Raw genomic sequence first — 22487 nt, forward strand, 5'->3', positions numbered from 1 at the left:
ACAAATTTTTCATTGCTACAGTACATTCATCCTGATTTGTCGAGTACTATAAATACTAGAGACTAACAGAAGGTGTTTTGGTATCACAGAGAACCACCTGATGTGGTCTAATAAATCAAACAAACAGAAGCTTTGACATTTTAATACTATCTGCTCTAACTACAGTAACTCTACTTTTTAAAATTAATAGTAAGATCATGAACATTGAACATCCTGACGTCTTCTCTTGGTTGGCGTGTTGGATGCCCGCCCTCGCTTCCTTTTTGTTCTCACATTCTTCTTCTTCTGTTGTCTGTCTGGTTCATCTTTTTTCTTCTTCGGTGCTCCCGCTCGCTTGGGCGCCATCTTTGGTGACCCTGCTGGTTTGGTCTGTTTCACTGTTGTTTAATATTAGAAGAAGGAAATGTAAAATCTGCTCTCAGAAGCATCCAGGATACAACACTGCAGAACATGTTTGCTATAAATTTGTTACTATTAGTGTATTTCAGTTAAAATGAGATATGTCACATCACTTTGATTCCGAAACAAGCAGCAACTCTGCATAATTAATTAGAATGTAACTGAACTGAGATCAGCCCTGAGATTCATCAGGTATTTGCTCCTTTATAAAATTCATTTTTATTAAACCATCTCAGACACCTTTCTTCTGAGACTGTTCTTCCCCAGATGTCATCTCTGTCCCGTCAGGCACAGCCATCCTTTTCTGTCTTCCTGCTCTGGTCTTCAGCTCCACCTCCACGGGGTAATGGTCACTGATGCTGAGTGCCTTAGAGAGTAGATATAGTTAAACAACAACACTGATGCTGTCCTTTAAAATGATGTCAACTGTCAAATCATTTCTATCTTTCGGTTTAGACAAACACATAAGTGAGTCTCACCTCCTCATCAGTCAGCTTAAACTCTTGCTGGAAGTTGAAAGACTTGGCCGAGTTGGGGACGATGGCGTTCGACATGGTCTCTCCATACACAACAATTCTGTTTGAGGAAGAGGAGACACATAAAAAAATTAAGAACTTCTTTCTGTACACTTTTCAGTGTGAAGTTCCAATAATTATCCCTTTATTTTTCTCTCAGTTTGAAATTCCCTAATGTCCCTAACATTAGACGTTAGCTGTGAGAGGCACTCTGTTTAAAAATAAAAAAAGGCCTGTCGGCCATGTTGCAGAGGCTTTGTTGTCGCTCAGCTCACAAAAATACACAAATAGTGCTTCCCCACAAAGTAAACTGTACAGACATCAATCAGTGATTCATGAATATTTTCCTATGTGAATTAGTTCGTCTGTTTCTTTCTCCTGGTTTTTGCTTCAGTGGTGCAGATTTCTCTCTTGAAAGAAAGTCGTCACTCCGTCCACTTTACCTCGACTTGTGTCCTTATATGGAGAAATGTGGTGTGATAGTGCAGATAGTATGAAGAGTAATATACTCACTAATTTTCATTAATATTATTTCTTGTAGAAGTATCTTCCTCTTTTTGAGCTTTCACATGTTCAAACTGCTGCTTTCAGGCAGATGTTACAGACGCTGTTTACTAAACATGCTGCCACCACAGAGACAGTTTCTTCCCCCCACGCTGTCACTCTGATGAACGCTGAAATAACCCACTGCTTTTTATGTATGTGTGTGTTTGTGTGTGTACATATATAAACACACACATTTCTTTCACAGCATGAAGAGAGAAAAGTGAACCGGAGTCAAATTCCTTGTTTGTTTGCACAAACTTGGCCAAATAAAAATGAGTCTTTAGTTTCCTCCTATGTCATTATCATGTGTGTCACCTGTCGTAGGTGTTATCATTGTTGTTGCTAGCTGTGGTGTCGACATCGTCATCAATGAGCCAATCGTAGGACGGAGAGCAGATGCGGATCTTTTCCTTCTTCTTCTTGGAGAGATATCGTCCGTCTGCATTAAAGTCCCCCAAAATCATAATGTTCTACAAAAGAAATGAAAATGTCGACAGAGAGCAGAACTCACTTAATACAATGACAGATTCATTAAATAACAGCACCAAGGTTTATGTGGTGTCATATATTTATTATTATTGCATAATTCTGTGAGGAGCTGGCAGAACAATAACTGAATACCACTCTCTGTGGTTTACTGCAAATTACTTCACTGTAAGAGGCCAATTGAAAGGCACAGAAACAGGATACGATGAATCAGGAACTTTATGCATTTGTGTATTTAAAGCTGTTTTTTTTTCAACTCCGCTGTTATCAGTTTGTTTACATGAAAGACAAAATCAAATAGTTAAAATATAATCTGATTCTGATTCACTATGTGATTTCCTCACCGGAAGACCTCAAGCAGTACGGGTTGGCAGTAATACATCCAGCACCATCATTTTAAACACGGGGGCCCCGCAGGGATGTGTGTTGAGCCCCCTCCTCTTCACTCTGCTGACCCATGACTGCACTCCATCATACAGCTCCAACCTCTTCATCAAGTTTGCGGACGACACAACGGTGGTGGGTCTCATTAGCAACAGGGATGAGACCGACTACAGAAGTGAGGTGAGACGCCTGGCCACGTGGTGTGCTGACAACAATCTCTCTCTGAATGTGGAGAAGACGAAGGAGATTGTTGTGGACTTCAGGAGAATGCACACCCAACATGCTCCTCTGACCATTGACGGAGCGTCTGTGGAGAGAGTGAGCAGCACCAAGTTCTTGGGTGTGCACATCACAGAGGATCTCTCCTGGACGTACAACACCACAGCACTGGCCAAGAAATCACAGCAGCGTCTCTTCTTTCTCCGCAAACTAAGAAGAGCAGGAGCACCAGCCCCCATCATGTACACTTTCTACAGAGGCACCATCGAGAGCATCCTGTCGAGCTGCATCACTGTGTGGTTTGGAGCCTGCAATGCGTCCTGTCATAGAACCCTCCAACGCATAGTGAGAGCTGCAGAGAGGATCATTGGTGTCTCTCTCCCCTCCCTCCAGGACATTTACAGCACCCGTCTCACTAAAAAAGCCCTTTGCATAGCGGCTGATCCCACGCACCCAATGCAAAGCTTCTTCAAGCTGCTGCCGTCGGGGAGGAGACTGCGGAGTCTCCAGGCCAGGACCAGCAGGCTGAAGGACAGCTTCATCCATCAGGCTGTCAGGAAGCTTAACTCCCTCCCGATTCTGCCCCCTCTCCCCTCTCTCCTCCACGGTCTCACTGAACTCTGTCACACACACACAAACACACACACTCTCTGACTCACTCACTGGCCTGCACCAGTTACCAGTCACTTTGTGGAGCATTGGACTGCCATTACCTCATAAGACTTTGTTGTTACACTTTCTCTTACCGTACACTACTAAATCTCCATTTGCACTATTTGCCTATTTGCACTACTCTGCCTGGTTTACACTCAATGTCACTTACCCATTATATTGTATATTGTATAGCTTTCTTGTTATATGTAAAATTGTATTTATTTAAATTTTTACTTTTTAATTATTTTACTTGCATTTTTTAAATCACTTTTATATTTAAATATATTTAAATGTTCATTTGCTATTTATCTAGGGATTGAAGAGTAACGCAATTTCTATTCTCCGTATGTCCTGTACATGTGGAAGAATCGACAAATAAAGTTGACTTTGACTTTGACTTTGATTAAAAAAAGATAATATTAACATATAATATAATAATAAAAAGATATATTTTAAAAATTTGTCTTGCTCACTTTCAAACTCCAATGTTTCCTGCATAGCTTATCTTCAAGATGGTTTTTGGTCTGTGATGCTTTATCAAACCCAGACAGAATTTACATGTAATTAACATGCAAAACATCTATAAAGTGTAATACAGTAAATGCATGCATGAAGTTTAAGTTTTTATATATATATATGTAACCAAGCTAAGATCCTGTGGGACTTCCAGATACAGACGGACAAAATGGTGGTGGCTAACCAACCGGACATAGTGGTGGTAGACAAACAGAAGAAGACGGCCGTAGTGATCGATGTAGCGGTTCCCAATGACAGCAACATCAGAAAGAAGGAACACGAGAAGCTGGAGAAATACCAAGGGCTCAGAGAGGAGCTCGAGAAGATGTGGAGTGTGTGTGTTCACACACATCCACACAATTTTTATAATAAAATAATTTATTAATGTATGCATTTCAATATTTTGCTACCGCTGAAGGAAAAAATAATCTCATCTACAACTCAACAAATTACTATGATCAAACCACGAAGCAACCAAAATCTAAAGAAGGTGTCTCAGAGAGGAGAGAAACACAGGAACTAAACTCTTAGTGCTCTTGTCTCAAACTTACATCATTTTTCCATTTCTTCCTGATGTCTTCAACCACATCGTGCAGCTCGTCCAGCTCCTTCAGAGTGTCTTCTGGCTTTGTGTGCACAGGGATCAGGACCAGATCTTGTACAACTGAAAGAGTTCACAAGCAAAGAGGCCTCAATACAAAGTACACCTGAATAGAGTAAATATTACAAATTCACAGTGTCAGTTTAGTCTTTCCATAAACACGGTTCAGGGGTCTTGTTCAGTGGCTCAACTTAGCCCAGGTGAGGACAAGTGGCAGCAAGCCCTCGAACATCCTTCAGCAATTCCGGGCCAACCTCATCTACCCCAGGGGCCCTGCCACCAAGGAGTTGTTTAACTGCCACAGTCACCTCACCCCCCAGTGATGGACAAGTCGTCCCCCTCATCCCCACACTCTGCTTGGTTACAGAAGACGTGTCAGTGGGAATATGGAGATCCTCAGAGTGTTTCTGCCACAACCCGACAGTATCCTCAGTTGACGTTAGAAGCACTTCCCCACCAGAGAGGCGACATTCCATGTCCCAGTCGTTAGTCTCGGTGTCACGATCCTGGGTCTTATGACCCAGTGTTTTGAGCTTTAGTTCATTTTGATGTTGATAGTATGTTTAAGCTCTTTAGGTCTCCTATGTTCATTTGCTTATTAGTTCCCCCTTGTGTTTCCAACCCATGTTAAGTCTCCCCTGCTCTTCATGTGTTTCATGTCTGTGTCTTACGTTGTCAAGTTCTGGTTGTCATGTCTGCGTCTCATTATGTTTCCTATTTTGTTTTGAAGAGATCTTGTGTTTTTATATTATGGTTTATGTTTTGAGTCCTTTGTTGTACTGTTTCTTGTTTCCCTAGGTCTCAGTTATGGTTATCATAGGTTTAGTTCTTTGGCTTTGTAATATGGCTTCCCTGTGTTCCATGTTGTGTCTACTGTGACGTTTTTGTACCATGTTTCAGGTCCCTATGTTCTGTCTCCCCAGTTGCTGTTAAGTTTACATGTCTAGAGTTCAGTCAGTGTGTTTCCTGTTTTACTTTGAAGGTCCATGTCTCATGTCAGTGTTTCTAGTTTTGCTTCCCTTGTCTCGTCCAGCCTGATTACTCCCAGCTGTGCTCTCCTTCTGTGTCTTGTTCCCTCGTGTATTTGAGCCCTGTGTTTCTCCTTGTCAGTGTCGTAGTCTCCCTCATGGCTGTGTTTCCCTGTGTGTTAGTTATCCATGTCCCAGTTTAGTTTTCCATGCCATTCTGCAATAAAGCAGCTTTTTGAGTTTAATTTCGTTGTCGTGAGTTTTGCGTTTGGGTCCTTCTCCTGCCTGTACACAGCCGAAACATGACACTCGGTAGCTGGGGATTGATCTGCCAGGGTGCTTGTGCCCCTGGACTCAACACAGCACACACTGCATCCAACCCCTACAACTGCTGGTGGTGGACCAACAGGAGGGTGGGCTCATGTCCCCTGTTCGGGCTGTCCCCGGCTGTGCCCCATGAACTAAGGCCCAGCAGCCAGGCGCTCACCCTTAGGCCTGGTTCCAGGGAGGGACCCGGTAACTCTATCCTGGGCAAAATGAACTGTTTCCTATATTTTATACTCATAGGGGCTTTTAAATCACCCAAGACGAATTTGCCATCATAGAAAACCCACAACAACAGAGTCCTCAGGATCCCTGGGATACACAAACCCTCCACAGCGATTTGTTTTGCATTTCATTTTTCTGACAAAGACATTTCATTTAATTTATGACATTATTTCCATGTAAGCTAGTTATTGAGAGATTTTCTGTAATTCCTAAAACTATAATTTCAATACTGTGAGAAGTCAGCTAAAGTGTCAGCTCAAATCAAAAAGATGCATATGTTCCAGCTTACAGTTCATGTTATGCACTACCTAAAATATGATTTCTGTAGAAATGTATGTGAAATATGTGTTAGTGTGCTACTGACTATATTCATGCAAAGAAAATGTGGATGAGGTGGTACTGTTTGTAACTGAAACTCAGTACAGATGACTGAAGACAAGAGCAGCATGCTGCTTCTTCATCTTGCCTCACAAACTCTCTATTTAAAGGCTCAACACTGATTAGTATGAATTATGAAACTGATAAAATAAAAGGATTTGTCATCAAAACTGGAGTACAAATAAGCAGCAGGGTTAAACAAAAGTTTTAAAATGTAGAACTGCAGTGTTTGGCACTTCCACTTGTTTTGTTTTGTAACCTAAAGCGTTACTGAAACACAGTAAAAAGCACAAACCTGTAGTTGGACAATCAAACCGCAGGATGAAGGGCTCTCTGGCAAAGGCATCTTCATCTCCAGCCTGATTATCTTCATACTGGTGTGAGTCCTTCAGCGTCACTTCATCTGGTCTGAGAGATAAACACAAATAGTCAGACATCAGTGTGTCTGGCCATGAATCTCACAAATTAAAGTCTGATTAATAACCACTGAGATGTTGTATTCGAGTGAACTTAGACTCACACACCTGTAGAAACAGACATACTGCTCCTTGTAGGTGTCTCGTCCCAGTTGTTTGCTGGCAGTCTTTACGTAGGGGTGTTTTCTGTTAGTGCCGAGGAAAACAGAAGCAACTTAAACATGCAGTTTTCTACATAAAAATGTTGTAAATAAAAATAATTAAATACACACACTATCACTGCAGGGAACTCACTCAGTTTTGTTGAGTTCTTGAAGTAACGTTTCCATGGCTTTGCCGCTCTTATCCACCACCTCCAGCAGGACAATCACACTGTACCGAGATATGATCTGGAGGAAACACATCATTTAAGTGTTACACATTTTGTCATTGATGTTGGATTTAAAGCTTTCTGTTGTAAAGGTAAAATTATTATCACCTTGGTGAGGTGTTTGACGACAGACTTGTCATGGACTTTCTTATGTCCCAGGTTCTTGCCATTAAAGGCTGCTATCTTCATTCTGACTTGATTCTGCAAGAGATCAACTCTGTTTTAGACGACCAACACACAGTGTGTGACGTATTGTTCAAACGTCTGCTGAATCAAAACAGAGGAAGAAAATGGAGAAGCGTGGCAGAAAAAAGAAGAAACCAAAGCAAAGGGAAGAAAGAGAAACTAAAACTTAAACACTGAAAAAACTGTGGTTGGTTGTATTGCGACATGTATATTCTAAAACATGTCTCTGATCACTTTAAAGCTACAATTTCCCAGGTGAAGGCCTGAGAAATTGCAGCTTTTATTGAAAATGGAGAAGTTCCAGGGAGTCCAGTTCCTCTAATGCGGTTTATCATTGCAGTAACATTTGGCACATGAAAGGTTTTTTTGACCTTGGGTAAGAATTCCCAATAATAAGTTTATATTAAATGTATGTTTAATCCTAAATAAAGGTTTCAGAGAGCAGGGATAATTTATGTTTTAAATGTTACACTTGTCCTTTACCAGAGATGTGGAAGTGTGCCTTTGTACTCCCACCACTGAAAGGTGGTGATTCTTCAATGGTTAATAATAATTACAGTCCAATTTCCAAACTCTGTCTTAGCTAAGGTTGGTTAATAATCAACCTTTGTTATCGGGAGTAAAATAGTATTTTATCTCCTTTCCAATCTAGAGTTAGGAAACTGCACAGTTCTGTCACAGCTTCCCTAAAATTTCTCAATGACCCCCATGAAGCCTCGGACGCAAATAAGTACTGTGCAGCTCTTTTTATTGATCTATTCAAAGCTTTTAAACAGTTGACTATAGAATTTTACGTCAGAGATAACTGGAAATTGGACTTTCAAACAAAGCAGTTGCAGCTCAGTGGTCTCTCTTCCAGTTTTTTTTTTTAAATGTCACTAATGGAGTCCCGTAGGGTTCTGTCCTGGGGCCTACATTATTTACATAGGAAATACTACTATTTACTATGTAAACAGTGTGAGACAAAATCTAGATGCCTGTTCATTTTTATGCACATGATACAATTACTTATTGTTGTGCTCTTTTAAATAAAGGGGGAAAAAAGTCAAGCTGTTCTCAAACAGAAAGAGGGTGCCGGCAGTACAGTGGGGCAAAAAAGTATTTAGTCAGCCACTGATTGTGCAAGTTCCCCCACTTAAAATGATGACAGAGGTCAGTAATTTGCACCAGAGGTACACTTCAACTGTGAGAGACAGAATGTGAAAAAAAATCCATGAATTCACATGGTAGGATTTGTAAAGAATTTATTTGTAAATCAGGGTGGAAAATAAGTATTTGGTCACCTCAAACATGGAAAATCTCTGGCTCTCACAGACCTGTAACGTCTTCTGTAAGAAGCTTCTCTGTCCCCCACTCGTTACCTGTATGAATGGCACCTGTTTGAACTCATCATCTGTATAAAAGACACCTGTCCACAGCCTCAAACAGTCAGACTCCAAACTCCGCCATGGCCAAGACCAAAGAGCTTTCGAAGGACACCAGGAAAAGTATTGTAGACCTGCACCAGACAGGGAAGAGTGAATCTACAATAGGCAAGCAGCTTGGTGTGAACAAATCAACTGTGGGAGCAATCATCAGAAAATGGAAGACATACAAGACCACTGATAATCTCCCTCGATCTGGGGCTCCACGCAAGATCTCATCCCGTGGGGTCAAAATGATCATGAGAACGGTGAGCAAAGATCCCAGAACCACACGGGGGGACCTGGTGAATGACCTGCAGAGAGCTGGGACCAAAGTAACAAAGGTCACCATCAGTAACACACTACAACGGCAGGGAATCAAATCCCGCAGTGCCAGACGTGTACCGCTGCTGAAGCCAGTGCATGTCCAGGCCCGTCTGAAGTTTGCCAGAGAGCACATGGATGATACAGCAGAGGATTGGGAGAATGTCATGTGGTCAGATGAAACCAAAGTAGAACTTTTTGGTATAAACTCAACTCGTCGTGTTTGGAGGAAGAAGAATACTGAGTTGCATCCCAAGAACACCATACCTACTGTGAAGCATGGGGGTGGAAACATCATGCTATGGGGCTGTTTTTCTGCCAAGGGGACAGGACGACTGATCCGTGTTAAGGACAGAATGAATGGGGCCACGTATCGTGAGATTTTGAGCCAAAACCTCCTTCCATCAGTGAGAACTTTGAAGATGAAACGAGGCTGGGTCTTCCAACATGACAATGATCCAAAACACACCGCCCGGGCAACAAAGGAGTGGCTCCGTAAGAAGCATTTGAAAGTCCTGGAGTGGCCTAGCCAGTCTCCAGACCTCAACCCCATAGAAAATCTGTGGCGGGAGTTGAAAGTCCGTGTTGCTCGGCGACAGCCCCAAAACATCACTGCTCTCGAGAAGATCTGCATGGAGGAATGGGCCAAAATACCAGCTACTGTGTGTGCAAACCTGGTAAAGACCGATAGCAAACGTTTGACCTCTGTTATTGCCAACAAAGGTTATGTTACAAAGTATTGAGTTGTATTTTTGTTATTGACCAAATACTTATTTTCCACCCTGATTTACGAATAAATTCTTTACAAATCCTACCATGTGGATTCATGGATTGTTTTTTCACATTCTGTCTCTCACAGTTGAAGTGTACCTCTGGTGCAAGTTACTGACCTCTGTCATCATTTTAGGTGGGGGAACTTGCACAATCGGTAGCTGACTAAATACTTTTTTGCCCCACTGTACTTCCTTCTCTTGTATCTGCTCAAGGCATTTCTACTGAAACTGTGGCCTCATACAAATACCTAGGTATTGTGATTGATTGATTGATTGATTGATTGATTGATTGAATTGTGCCTGAGTCTCTCCTTTAAGCCACACATTGACGATCTTTTAAAGAAACTGAGGCTGCAGTTGGGGTTCGTTTTCAAAAACAGATCATGTTTCTTTTTCACAGCCACAAAAAGGCTTGCTGCCACTTTTTTACCCATCCTGGATTACAGTGATATAATTTATATGACTGTCTCTGCTCACTCTCTTCATCTGTTGGATTCTGTCTATCATGGGTCACTATTTTTTACAACTGTCTGTAAACCTTTAACGCAACACTGTACTTTATTGTCTGGTAGACTGGTCCTCATTGGTCTTATGCAGGATGGTTCATCAGTATCATTTTATCATTTTATTGGTATCAGAGTACATGTTATGCAAAAGGTTTAGTCATAGACTGCGGTCTCAGGACATCATTACAGAAAGCATTCTCCTTTTCTGCCCCGACTTCTTGGAATTCATTGCAGAAGGATTTGAAGCTCTCTCAATTGATTTGACTTGCAAAAGACGTACAAATGTTTTGGTGATATCGTCTCTGGGGACTTGTTCTTGTTTTGTACTTTAGACATATTTAGCCATTTTATTGTTTGTTTTATTATTTACTTATGTCTTTTTTATTGTTGTAACTGTATCTGTATCTGTAACATGCAACTTCTTTCGGTGCTTTGCTACTGGAAACTGAATTTCCTGGAGGAACCCACCCGAGGGATTAATAAAGTTTCATCTAATCTAATCTAATTTTAATATGTTTGTCTGCAACAGGTCTCTCTTGTAAATGAGACATTGAGTCTCAATGGGACTACCTGTATGAATAAAGGTGAATAAAAAATAAAACTGATCAGTCAAAGTGCTTTTAACTACAAGTCACACACACACACAGGTGAATGGAGAACATTCAAACCTCACACAGAAAAGCCACAGCTTGAATTTGAATTGCCACGGTACTGGATCACGGACCCAGTGCTTTGTATTTATTGGTGAACTGATAATTCTAAATATAATTATTATGATTTATGGTTTTCTGTTACATCTTTAGTCCTTGGATTGCGGTTTCTGTTTTGTATCATCTTTGTGCTTCAGGTTCCTATGTTCCCATGTCTTAGTGTCTAGTCTGTGTCTTGGTGCTTTGTCTTTGTTCCCTGTTTTACTTTGGTAGTCCTTGTCCCATGTTTATGGTTTCAGTTCTGCTCCCCTGTGTCTCGTCATGAGTGCATTTCCCTCCTGTCTCCCATTCCCTGATTACGCTAGTATGTGTTTAAGCCCTGTGTTTTTCCCTGTCGTTGTCGCGTCCTCTGCGTTAGTTGTGTTTTCCTCAGTCGTCATGTTTTGTCAGGTTATGTCATGCCAAATCATGAACTCCCAGTTTAGATCATACTTCCTAGTTTGAATTTTGTTTTAGTGCTCATGTAAAGTTTGTTTTCTGCCAGTGAATAAATATTACCGCCTTGAGTTAAATATTCCATCTCTGAGTCCTGCGCGTGGGTCCAACCAGCCACACAGCTCAGCGTGACATGAACCAGGAAACCTCTTGCTGTGTGGTGACAATCGTAACCACTCCACCATCCTGTTCTAGTGTCTGGGTCATGGCAGCTTCTCTCTAGGCACGCTCTGACCTCGGTATGACCTCTGTATGATGTGTGCCATATATGACCACTCCTATGCTACTTTACTATAAAAATCTTTTGAGATTCCCAAATAATCCTGTCTCCATGGGAACCTAGACAAATATGGCGAGAACAAAGACAGCTCAAGTGACAGTGTCAAGATGGCATCAAGATCCCCAAAAACCACCATTTTCCTTGATTTGACCAATACTAAACTCCACCTGTCTAATTCATCAGCAGGTTTTAGCAGCAAAATTAGCTCAATGTAGCAAAAGTAATAGATTGAAGCTCAGAAATAGTTTATTAGTAATGAGGCATATTATTATATGTAGTATTCCAAACTAAGATAATGGCATGTTTGCTGTTTAAAACATTTTTATACGTGCAGAATAATTGATGTATATTTTTCTTAAAAATATAGAAATACAAGGAAGTAAAAAAAAAAACCCTTATATTTAGTTCCTTGTTTTATTTCACTTGAATTAAAACTTTTTAAATAAGGGATTCTTTGAATGGCCACTAAGTAGAGATATAACTCTATAGATATAACAGCTCTTTGTTCATTCGCTGACATTGTAGGTTTTCAAACATTACAAATGAGCACAAACAGAAGTATTTGGGTTTCATTTTGACTCCCCTTATAATGAATGCAAAACATATTTTACTCATTTTTTTAAAGTGAGGAATTCTAACTAATGCAGATGAGCATTTAGTTTTATAAAAGTAAGAAAACTAAAAATGTAAAAATAATACTCACGAGTGTGGGTAAAACAGCAGAATGAAAAATGAAAGAAGCGGCTAATCTGCCAGCAAACAGACTGAAGCTGACTTTTGCAGAAACAAACTGGACTAGGAAGTTCTCAACCACACACACACACACACTACATATACAGCATATGCAAAACCACACCACGCCTATCTGTGTCTGTTATCAGCAGCGGTGTTTCCTGTGTTTGCATACAGCTGAGGGGTTTATCATCAACCCGCAGCACTCTGCTGCAGTCATGGGAAAACGTTTACCTTCAGTTAACCTAAAATACCCGTTTCATGTTCACTGGCTGGTAGACACCAATAGAGGGTGCCCTGTAGTCATCAGAGATACAGGCCTCCAGCCCAAGGAGGAAAAAGGGAATCTTGTATTGTGCAGTGCCAAGAACTGTAGTTCTTTTTGAAGTTGGATTCAAGAGGAGGTCAAACACCAGACTTGAGTGTTTAAAAGAAACAATTTTTTTTCCAGGCTGTAAGAAAAAAAAAAAAGCAAACATCCTGAATTAAACCAAAAAGGTTTAGTCTTTAAGGCTATTTAACCAAGTCATAACGTCATAACAGCTGTACAAGGGAAGAACCACAGTGGATTTTACTAAGGTTTAACGTTATGCACGTGGCTGCTTTGACTGACAGCTACCCTGACAGTAGCTCCTGCAGCCAGTCAATGTTTGTTGGCCTCACCCCCACTAATATGATTTACTGGATGTTACGCAGAGAGGTGTGGTGAGGAAAACATCAGACATCATTCTGCCTTAACTGAAGTATTTCTGTATGTGCAATCTTTTGCACATACAGACAGCAACTTCTCAAAATGGCCCCCTATCCATTTCTTTCCAGCTTTGAATACTCTAGAGACCACGTCTTCTCAATCCAGACTGGCCTATAAAAGAGCTGCAACTGAGGCGGGCCTTCTCCTTACAAGGAAAACAAGATGGCCACCACAGAGGCAACCTGAGAACACCTTGCCACATTAGTGCTTCCCAACATTACCCACTACCCCTTATGGGTAATGTTTGTATTCATGCTTGTATTCAAAAGGTTCCTTCATGTAACGATCTGCTAGAGGGTGTGGGGAGTCATAGCCCCGTCCTCCAGGGTATGAAGCAGGTATGGAGGAGATCCAGGCTCCAGACATCCAGAGACCCTCAGAGCACAAAAGACCAAGGAAGACCAACAGAGGGGCAACCAGAGTGGACCGAGCCCCAGAGGCCAAGGGCACCCCAGCCCCGAAGGAGCCCGACCGAGCCACAGGTGCCAGGCCCTGACAAGCAGCCACCAGGAGTGAGCCGGTGCATACCTGAGCGTTGATGTCTTTTAGAGTTTTTTTTATTGTGGAAAAACAAAATGCAAAAATTAATAATCTTTCAAACCAGATTTCATTCTTTCAGATTAGTTTATTGCAGATAAAACAATAAAAACTCTGTGCAGCCTTCTTCTCTGAACCTGTTTGATGTAGAGTCACAAAAAGGTACAATGAAAACAACAGAAGCAGAAATAGAATTAATCTCATATAAGCATTCAAAGGTTTTATCAATGAAAGCTTATGTATACAGCAACTTCCATGCAGGTTCAAAATACTTCAGTTAAAAGCGAATAATACGATGTGACAAAATGTGATAAAACAGAAAAAATTTATATGAACTGATTAACCACAAAAAATGAATTAAAACACCCAAACGTCACACAAATAGAACACACGTTAAACTACACTAAAAGCAAAGTAAGAATATTTCAATAAAAAATAAGAGAAATTAAAAAAATATGAAATGATTTGTTCACATCTGATGTCGTGAGCAAGAATAAAAATCCAGCTGTGATAGTGACTTGAAGTGCTCTCACCCTGATGACGTTAACATCTACACAAGGTTCATGTTTACACAGACTGATACCCTCCCCTTTGTGTATGAAAAATACTAATTTCAGGTCTGAGTTCATTTGAGTCACTCTATCTTCTGCTTCAAAAGTCTGACATTTTGCTGTGCCAGATCTGGACAGGCATCAGATGGATCACCTCCCAGTTTGTCTGAATTCAGTGTACGCCTATTTGGGGATCACAGAAGTTTTCATTGAGTGCTTTGATAGCATCTCCTCCATAATGTCAAACTCTTTTGTTGTCCCACATAAACAGATGATTAACTGTGTCAGACATCAGAGCGCTCATCCAGAACCAAGGAGAAAAAGTCAAATTTTTTTACTTTTAACATTTTTTTAAACTGAAGCTTCAGATTTCCTTCACTGTCCCCGATCCATCTTGTTATAGTTTTCACATTCTCTCATTCTAGCAAAGCAGGATCTACCAAACACTTTTTTTTCAGAGAATGTCATGTTTTTCGATTTTGTGTGAAAGTTGGATCCATAAAAAAGTCATTGGTGCTTTTGCCGTTTTTGCTAACAAATTTCCACTAATTTAACTAATGTCCATTCTCGCTCTGCATCACTTGAGTTCTTGTTTTTATTTGCATCATTAGTCTCATAATCTGATTCAAATTGCATGAAAAAAAATGCATGATATGCACTTATTTTGTTTTGGATCCTAATTTCTCCTTGACCTCACACAGGAAGAGGATAATCGATTAGCCAGGTGTGATCCATGTGTGCTCGGGTCTGCGTTAGATATAAATGGAAGTGTATTTGTAGTTTTCTTTTCAGTGAGCAGAGTGGGCTTTTCTTATTTATTATGTTTTCTACAAAGGTCTCCTGAGGGGATTGCTATCGCTATTGTAAAGTTTAAATATTTCTGAGGTGACCCATTCACCTATATATTCCTCATAGGGTAAAAATTACCTTTCTTCCTTGCTGGAGGTTCAATGAGCTCATTTTCAAATGTTAATCCTCTTCAAGCTCCACCTCCACAGGGTAGTGATCACTGATGGATTGAGCCTGAATGTAAGCAAGTCAGAAATCCTTTTGAAGACAGCATGGTGGAGAATGCACAACATTATAATACGAGTGTTTGCATGTGAACACTTCCATGTGAAAAGTCTTACCATTTTCTTCCCTAATTTGTAGGCTTTCTGGAAGTTGAAAGGCTTCGCTGAGTTAGCAACAACAGCATCATACATCTCATCTCCATACACCACGATCCTGTTGGCAGAAAATACAGTCACCATTCTGTGCATTTTCATCGACACCATTGTGCGTTTATTTGAATTGAGAAAGATTTATATGTGATCAGATCATTCACACTTTTCTAGTGACAAGTAGCAATGCAGGGAATCCTGTTTATACAAATGTTTTCAGTGATACACTAAAGCTCAAGGCAACAGCTGTCCACTGTTCTTCAACAGCAGGCGGTTAAACAGATGTGTTTTACAAACCAGCAAGCTGGTCTGCAGGGCTGCTGAAATATTTTGTACTGTTCAACCAAAATTTTCTGTAATGTACTGGGTCAATAAATAGGTTATGATTGCACTTGTTCCTCGCTTCCAGTGGGTGCTTACTGCTCGTCTACATCTGGGGGCAGCAATGAGTCCGTTAACGCTCAGTGATTAAGAAAACTAGACTGAAATATTCAAGTTCATTTTTATTGTGCCAAATCACAACATGTTGGTTTATACTGCAGCATAAGGACCACACAGTATGTGGAAGACACATTAATTAGCGAGCAGTGATATATAAATACCTGAGAAGTAAAGAGAGACTTAGTAGAAAAGAAATGCTGTCCATCAGTGTGTCACAGGAAGTCACGCGGCGCTCTAAGACCATAGCAGCATAACCAAAGGAAGGTTCAGGGTCACCTGATACAACCCTAACTTTATTCTTCATCAAAAGGAAAGTTTTAGTCAACCTCCCAAATCAAACTGGGATCTGGTTCCACTGTAGAGAAGGCCCTGCCCCCCTGTCTACTTTTAACACTTGATAACTTGAATTATGACACAAAGATGAAATTTTGGATTAAATCTTATAAACTTGACCTTAAGTTTAATTCTTTATTGTCATACTATGTACAATCGTACAGCGTACTGTCCCATATTGCTGCTAAACGACCATAAATATATATACAAAATACAACACACACTATATCCAGAGATGAAGAATATGTGAAAAAAATACAGAGTCCCTGCAGACAGTGACAGTAGAATTAGACATGGCAAATCTGAATAAACCTGTCATAGGTATGGTCATTAGCCCCAGTAGTGGTGTCAGCATCTTCATCTATCAGCCAATAATAAGGAGCAGAACTGATGCTTAGAGCTTCCCTAGTTTCATCATTCAGGTAACGTCCATCTGCATTGAAGTCGCCCAAAATCATGATGTTCTGCAGAAAAAAGCAAAATTAAAATTAGCATTGTTAATTATAACACATATTGATTACATCAGTGCTATTATCGATTTTCATTTTACGCTTTTTATTATTCTTTTTTCATTAAAAATGTCTTTTAAATTCACATTAGTATTTGGAAAGTGTCAATTAACATTATATAATAACTTTTGCAAGATCCACTAAATTATGGCTGGAACAATATAAACAATGTAACACCAGCCGAGGCTTTTTACAATCCTATTATGAAGCCTGTAAATACCCACATTAATCCATTTTTTATGCCCAAACACAGTTTGAGCCGATGTAAGTAGTTAGTTAATGTGGCCATTGGTGTTATGAATGAAGGAGAGTGTCACGGTCCCCGTGTCTCTCTGGTTGGCCCACGCTGGCTACAGGTTTTGTTGTTGTTAGTTTTGGTTTTTTGTCTCTCCTCCTCCTCTCTGCCTGGGTGGAGCTCATTACGGGCTCTCACTCTTGGCCCACGCACCCGTGTGATGGTGTCCACCTGCGGCTGATCTGGCTGATTTCCCCAGCTGCTATTTAAGGCAGTGGCACAGAGCAGCTCACCGCTGGAACGTTGAACCACCTGAGTTCGTGCTCGCGGCATATTCAAAGAAGAATCGCTTACATGTGTTTTTTGTTGTGGAACTAACCTTTGACCTTCTGTCTGTAGATTCTGGACCGAATCATCGGACCTGTCCAAGTGGGGCAGTGTGTGGAGTGTTGGAGCGAGTGCGGCTGAAGAGGAGTGCGTGTGTGCGGAGGAGCGGTGGCGGTGACTGAGTGGAAGAGGAAGCGTGTGTGTGGATCCCCCCCCCCCCCCCCCCTTCTCTCCCTGGAGCCCTGGACCCCCTCCCAACTCACAGTACATATATTTTGCACTAAGGTGATCCCTATTGTAAATAAATCCCCTTTTTGTTTCCTTGAAAGAACTGTCTGTGCGTGAGTCCGTTCAGTAGCCATGACAGAGAGGTTCAGACTTGAAGCTGCGCTCTCCCTGCCTAATGACTGAGATGTGATAAGATGTTAGCATGTGAGCATATCATGGATTATTGTTTTTTTCAGACACTTCAAATGACTACAAGGCACAAAATGAAATTATCGTTTTATTGAATATGACTTAAATGAGTGACTGAGATAAAAGTCATCAAGAAAGTGTTTACTGGGATTAGGGCAGAGGGCTTTTTTACCTATTATAATGATCAATTATTATTATTAGAAATAACGGTATCTTTTATACTGTCAGTTCAAAATTATTAAAAAAACAAACATGGTCCATAATACATGTAATGTCAGACAGGCTGGCTTTGAGCCAACAGTAAATTAAGTAATGGCACGAAGCTGAGATGTCATCTGATCTGATATTTGCTGTTTTCACTATGTGCATTTATTTGAAATGGTGTTTTTGCTTTAACATGTTTCATAATATTGCATTTAACTTTATACAAGGAATTCGTTTTTACTTTAATAATGGATCTGTTTGGTTACATTGTAAGTCGAATGCTCTACATAGGATTTATGTCTCATATTTCTTACCTCCTGCACAAAGGGAGCCTCCTATCTATGGTTGTGAACAGACCGCCACACAGAGCACATATATTGGCATTAAAAAACTGGGATTTAAAAAACATTATATAATGATATAATTATTAAATATCTAATTATATAAATTATATAATTAAGAACACATGTATTTCTTCTCTATCCTACCTTATATCAGCCGTATAACCCTGTGTACAAACCAGGTCAGTTTATATCAGTAGGATAAGTAATGATATTCAGGACAATAGCTCGGGCGCTTGAGTTTGAACCTTCAGTGTGGGCATTTCAGGTTTTTTCTTAACGATATTTTTATTAAGTTAGTTTTATTTTGATGTACCTTCATCCTGCTTACACCTTTTCAGTTCTGTGTCTTATTATCAGCTTGTCTAACATCAGCAGAGGTAATGAAGAATTTTAAACTGCACTAACTTGTATGAAATGTGCTATGAAATAAAATGTGATTGCGTGATAATCAAATAAAATATTTATTATTTTTGTACCATATTTAACATATCGATTATATGTTATTGATTTAAAGCTTACATCAGTTTCCAATGTTTCCCTTGCATCTTCAACCACATCATCCAGAGCTTCCAGCTCATTTTCAGCATCATCTGGATCAATGTGGACTGGGATCAGAACCAGATTCTTCACAACTAGAAGCACAAAGAGACGTTATAAACATACGATTTACTGATTTACTTTTGATGAGGTGGCACCAGTGACTTTAGTAAGTTGACTGTATTGGGTGGCACAGACTGAGCCTGAAATATGGTTTGCCCCGGTGCCCCTTGTCTATAATACTGTAAGTCTTACAGTGAAAAATCTGTTGCATTCAAGCATTTTCCTGAAGTACAGCTTTAATATTCTTGCACCTTATTTCTATGCTTTTTACTTTCTTCTTTATTTTGGATTCCAAAATACTGCACACCAAAACAATTGTTACTTTTAATATTTTGAAATATAAATCTACTAATAAAGGATATATTAAGATATGCCCAAAAAGATGATTCTGTTCACCTGGATGTAGCATTTTCCACTGAAAACGTTACAGAAACTTTTAGAGATTTTCTACCTGGATGATTCAGCATCAAGGCATCTATTGGCCACTTTATGATGGTTAAAGCTACAAAGTATATGAGTAATTCATATATGTTTGAGAAATTCAAAAAATCCCCAGCTATAATATTAAAGTAATGTACACACTAATTTTGCAGTCATCTCTGGTATGAATCTACTGGCTGGCTGGGAGTTTCCTGTGTTTACGTGTCCTCGCTGTGACTGCATGACCTCTCTTCATGTACGCTGGCTTCCTCACACAGTCCAAAGACATGTATGCTATGTTAACTTGTGAATTTAGAGTGTGAGCATCAGCGGTTGTCTGTAGCCCTCAGGTGGGCTGGTGACCTGTCCTGAATGTGCCATGCCTTTTGCCAAAGGGCTAATGAGATGGTACACACGGAACACCTGTGTCGCCAAATTAGATAAGTAGTTAAGAAGATGGATGGATGGTTAATATATGATCCTACATAATGACTTTATTTACTTTGGGCACTTAGAGTAGATTTTTATAGTAAAATTGTTGTACTTCTTCTGTTCTTGGTCATATCTGTGCCATTAATTTAACAATAATAAATAATATATTTAAATCATAGTAAATGGATTTAAGTGTTTATCCTGAAACGGGAGAACCAAGTCAGACTGATCTGAAGCAAAGATCATATACACATACATACCTGTATTTGGACATTCAAACATCACAATGAAGGGCTCTCGGGCAAGCACATCTTCGTTTTCTTCTTCATACTGGTAGTAATCTGTCACGTTTATTTCATCACGTCTGAGACACAAAGATAAACAGCTGTATTTTAATCTTTTCTGGGGATGATAGATTGACAATGATTAATTTCCTGGATGCTAAACAGAAACACTCAAATATAAAAAGGACTTACTTATTGCTATGAACAACAATTCCTGTACTTTTGTGTTATTATTTCATATTCATATTTATTTTTAGTTTTAAGATTAAAATTGAAGTTAATTTGTTAGTTTTTTCAAAAACTGGTTCAAAGATTTCAGTTTAACCTTTTAAAAAGTTAAAAGAAAAAATAGTTTTCGGTACAAAATAACATTTATTCCCTTTATCTGTGATACACACACAAACAAATTGTAATGTTTTTAATCAGTAGGTGGTGCTACAGAAACACAACTGTGAACCTCGTGATGGATACCTGTAGAAGAAGACAAACCGCTCCTTGTGAGAGTTTCGTCCTATTGGGTCACTGCTCAGCATCTCAAATGGATGATATTTGTTTTTTCTGTTGAAAAACACAGCTCAGCTCGATTTAACTTTTATTCTTTATTGTGTGACTAAACGTGTCAGCGATTTAAATCCCAGTGAAAATGTGACGCACAGCTGCTGAAACTTTACAGCTGGTCTTCATTCTGTGGTTTCAGTAACAAACGATTTAACAGCTTTCAAGTATCAAACCTATTCCTTGAGCATAGAATCTATATTGAACGTACATAAAACATGCTGTATATGAAAAAATCAGCAAAAACATGAAGGTTCCAGCCAGTTTTAAACCAAAACTCCTCCCACCCAGTTTAATAACTGGCTAACAGCGGTAGTCACATTGTTCTAAAACAACAACTCGCTAAGCCACAGTTGCTCCATCGTAAACCTCTCAGATGTTCTGTGATTGTTACAGGTTATATAATTTGAGATAAATCACCCATATTTATTGAGCTCCGTGAGAAACTTTTTCATCGCATTGCCAGTGGGATCCTGAACTTCCTGCATCACCACCAAACTGTACCGAGACACAATCTACGAGAAACACATGAACACGGTAAAAAACACGTTTAAAGACTGTAGCATAAAAGAAAATATTAGAAGTAATTTGAAGAAGCTTCAAAGACAATTTAGCAAGCACCACAAATTTAAACAATGCATCAGCTTTCATGAGCCAGCGTGAACAACATCAGGAAAATGAAAGGAATAAATGGTCCTATAATCAGCTATGTGTTGTTAGCATTTAGATAATATACTTATTTTTGTGAGATATGAAAAAAAGGAACAGGGCACAGACTGTAGTGGTGGATTACTGTGTTTAAAACAAACAAACAAATTTAACCTCATGTTGCATTCAATAGCACAAAACTAATAAACACAATCAAAACTCTAAGTAAGTCAAAAAGGTCACAGTGTGCTCCACGACTATGATTTACCTTGATAAGGTTTTTCAGTATATTGTCATTATTGACTTTTTTCATTCCGAGGTTCTTCACATTAAACGCTGCAATCTTCATGGTCACTGTAAAAACAAAATTAACAACAGAGACTTCAGCAACAACAACACCGTTTAGCAACTTATTAACAACTCAGGGATAATGGAGTGTGCTGATGTTCTCCATGTTTGTCTAATAAATTACAAATATTGGTAGTTCTACACCCAAAGTATTAGTTTAAACATTTTAAGATAAAAAAATACATATTTAAATCAGAGCACAAGAACTCAGGCGATGATAAAAAGATGCAAAGCAGGGAGGTGCAGAGCCAGGGGATAGCCAAATTTAGTCATTGGAAAATTAACCAGGAGCAACTATCTTGATTAAATTTACACATTTATTGTTTGGGACGGTGAATCTAGAGAACAACTTGGCTTTACCGCATGTAACCATGATCACAACCATACAGAAGTGTACAGAAAATAGGATTATTTAATTTATTATCATATGTGTTTTATTAGCATGGAAAGATTATATCATTTAGCCTTATCTTTAAATAAAATAGAGTGAAAAAGTACAAGACAGTAGAAGAAAAAAGTGCAAAGCGTTTTTCTTAGTGTGATTTTATTCATTAATAGCCACAAGAGACATAAAGCAGACAGCAGTGTTGTTGACACATTACCAAGAAATACTGACACAGGAGGATGCACATGCTATTCATAAACACTGTTCATGAATAGAAATTAACTATTATTCATTCAGTCTATTTAAATTTGCAGGTGCAGATCCTCAACAGTTCACTCAATAGATGAATAATAAAGTGATCATAGCAGTGAAGATAACTCTGCTTCACTAAAACTGGCACACTGTGCGGTTTTCAGACAGGAAACTCTTTCATTTAAAACTGAAACAAATCTGAACTGTCAAAACCAGTCGCGTTCTTCTAACAGTTCCTGAAATATGTATTTATTAACACACTTTTTATAGTATTATAGTATTTTTATTATTATTATTACTATTATTATTACTTATTACTTTCTTTTTCTGCTTGGCTGACTTTAGCAGATAAATATCTCCCACCTGCAAAAAACTTCCCCTGACAAAATGCATATAATCTG

General features: G+C 39.4%; 2 protein-coding genes across 3 annotated transcripts; both read right to left on the reverse strand.

Moving 5' to 3' along the window:
- Window positions 1–195: 195 nt before the first annotated feature.
- LOC146632837 (deoxyribonuclease-1-like) lies at window positions 196–12376 on the reverse strand. Its single transcript, XM_085353597.1, has 10 exons — window positions 12322–12376; window positions 7110–7202; window positions 6926–7020; window positions 6740–6826; window positions 6511–6623; window positions 4271–4383; window positions 1776–1930; window positions 879–975; window positions 640–766; window positions 196–377 (listed from the first exon to the last, which is right to left on the reverse strand). The coding sequence occupies exons 2-10, from the start codon at window positions 7188–7190 to the stop codon at window positions 196–198; spliced, it is 1050 nt and encodes a 349-aa protein (XP_085209723.1). The 5' UTR covers window positions 7191–7202; window positions 12322–12376.
- Window positions 12377–15158: 2782 nt separating this feature from the next.
- On the reverse strand, window positions 15159–21450 carry LOC146632838 (deoxyribonuclease-1-like). 2 transcript variants are annotated; one of them, XM_085354738.1, is made up of 8 exons: window positions 21370–21450; window positions 20874–20968; window positions 20370–20456; window positions 19887–19978; window positions 18682–18794; window positions 16439–16590; window positions 15320–15416; window positions 15159–15212 (listed from the first exon to the last, which is right to left on the reverse strand). In XM_085354738.1, exons 1-8 carry the CDS (start codon window positions 21448–21450, stop codon window positions 15159–15161), a joined length of 771 nt encoding a protein of 256 aa, XP_085210864.1. The 2 variants fall into 2 exon arrangements, with proteins under 2 accessions (XP_085210864.1, XP_085210863.1); XM_085354737.1 differs by having other exon boundaries at window positions 19875–19978.
- Between the last annotated feature and the right edge of the window lie 1037 nt (window positions 21451–22487).

This window comes from Diplotaxodon limnothrissa, linkage group LG5 (assembly GCF_057381915.1).
Source record: "Diplotaxodon limnothrissa isolate DT_005_m linkage group LG5, D_limnothrissa_male_GT1.1, whole genome shotgun sequence".
Lineage (NCBI taxonomy): Eukaryota > Metazoa > Chordata > Actinopteri > Cichliformes > Cichlidae > Diplotaxodon > Diplotaxodon limnothrissa.

Coding starts and splice junctions, on each gene's coding strand:
- LOC146632838 (XM_085354737.1), bottom strand. CDS start 21,450: ATGAAGATTGCAGCGTTTAATGTGAAGAACCTCGGAATGAAAAAAGTC. Junction 15,417..16,438: donor AATGACCATACCTATGACAG/GTTTATTCAGAT, acceptor TTCTGCCAACAG/GATCGTGGTGTATGGAGATG. Junction 15,213..15,319: donor ACAAATTAGGGAAGAAAATG/GTAAGACTTTTC, acceptor GCTTACATTCAG/GCTCAATCCATCAGTGATCA.
- LOC146632837 (XM_085353597.1), bottom strand. CDS start 7,190: ATGAAGATAGCAGCCTTTAATGGCAAGAACCTGGGACATAAGAAAGTC. Junction 6,827..6,925: donor CAAGAACTCAACAAAACTGA/GTGAGTTCCCTG, acceptor TGTTTTCCTCGG/CACTAACAGAAAACACCCCT. Junction 6,624..6,739: donor CAGTATGTCTGTTTCTACAG/GTGTGTGAGTCT, acceptor TTTATCTCTCAG/ACCAGATGAAGTGACGCTGA.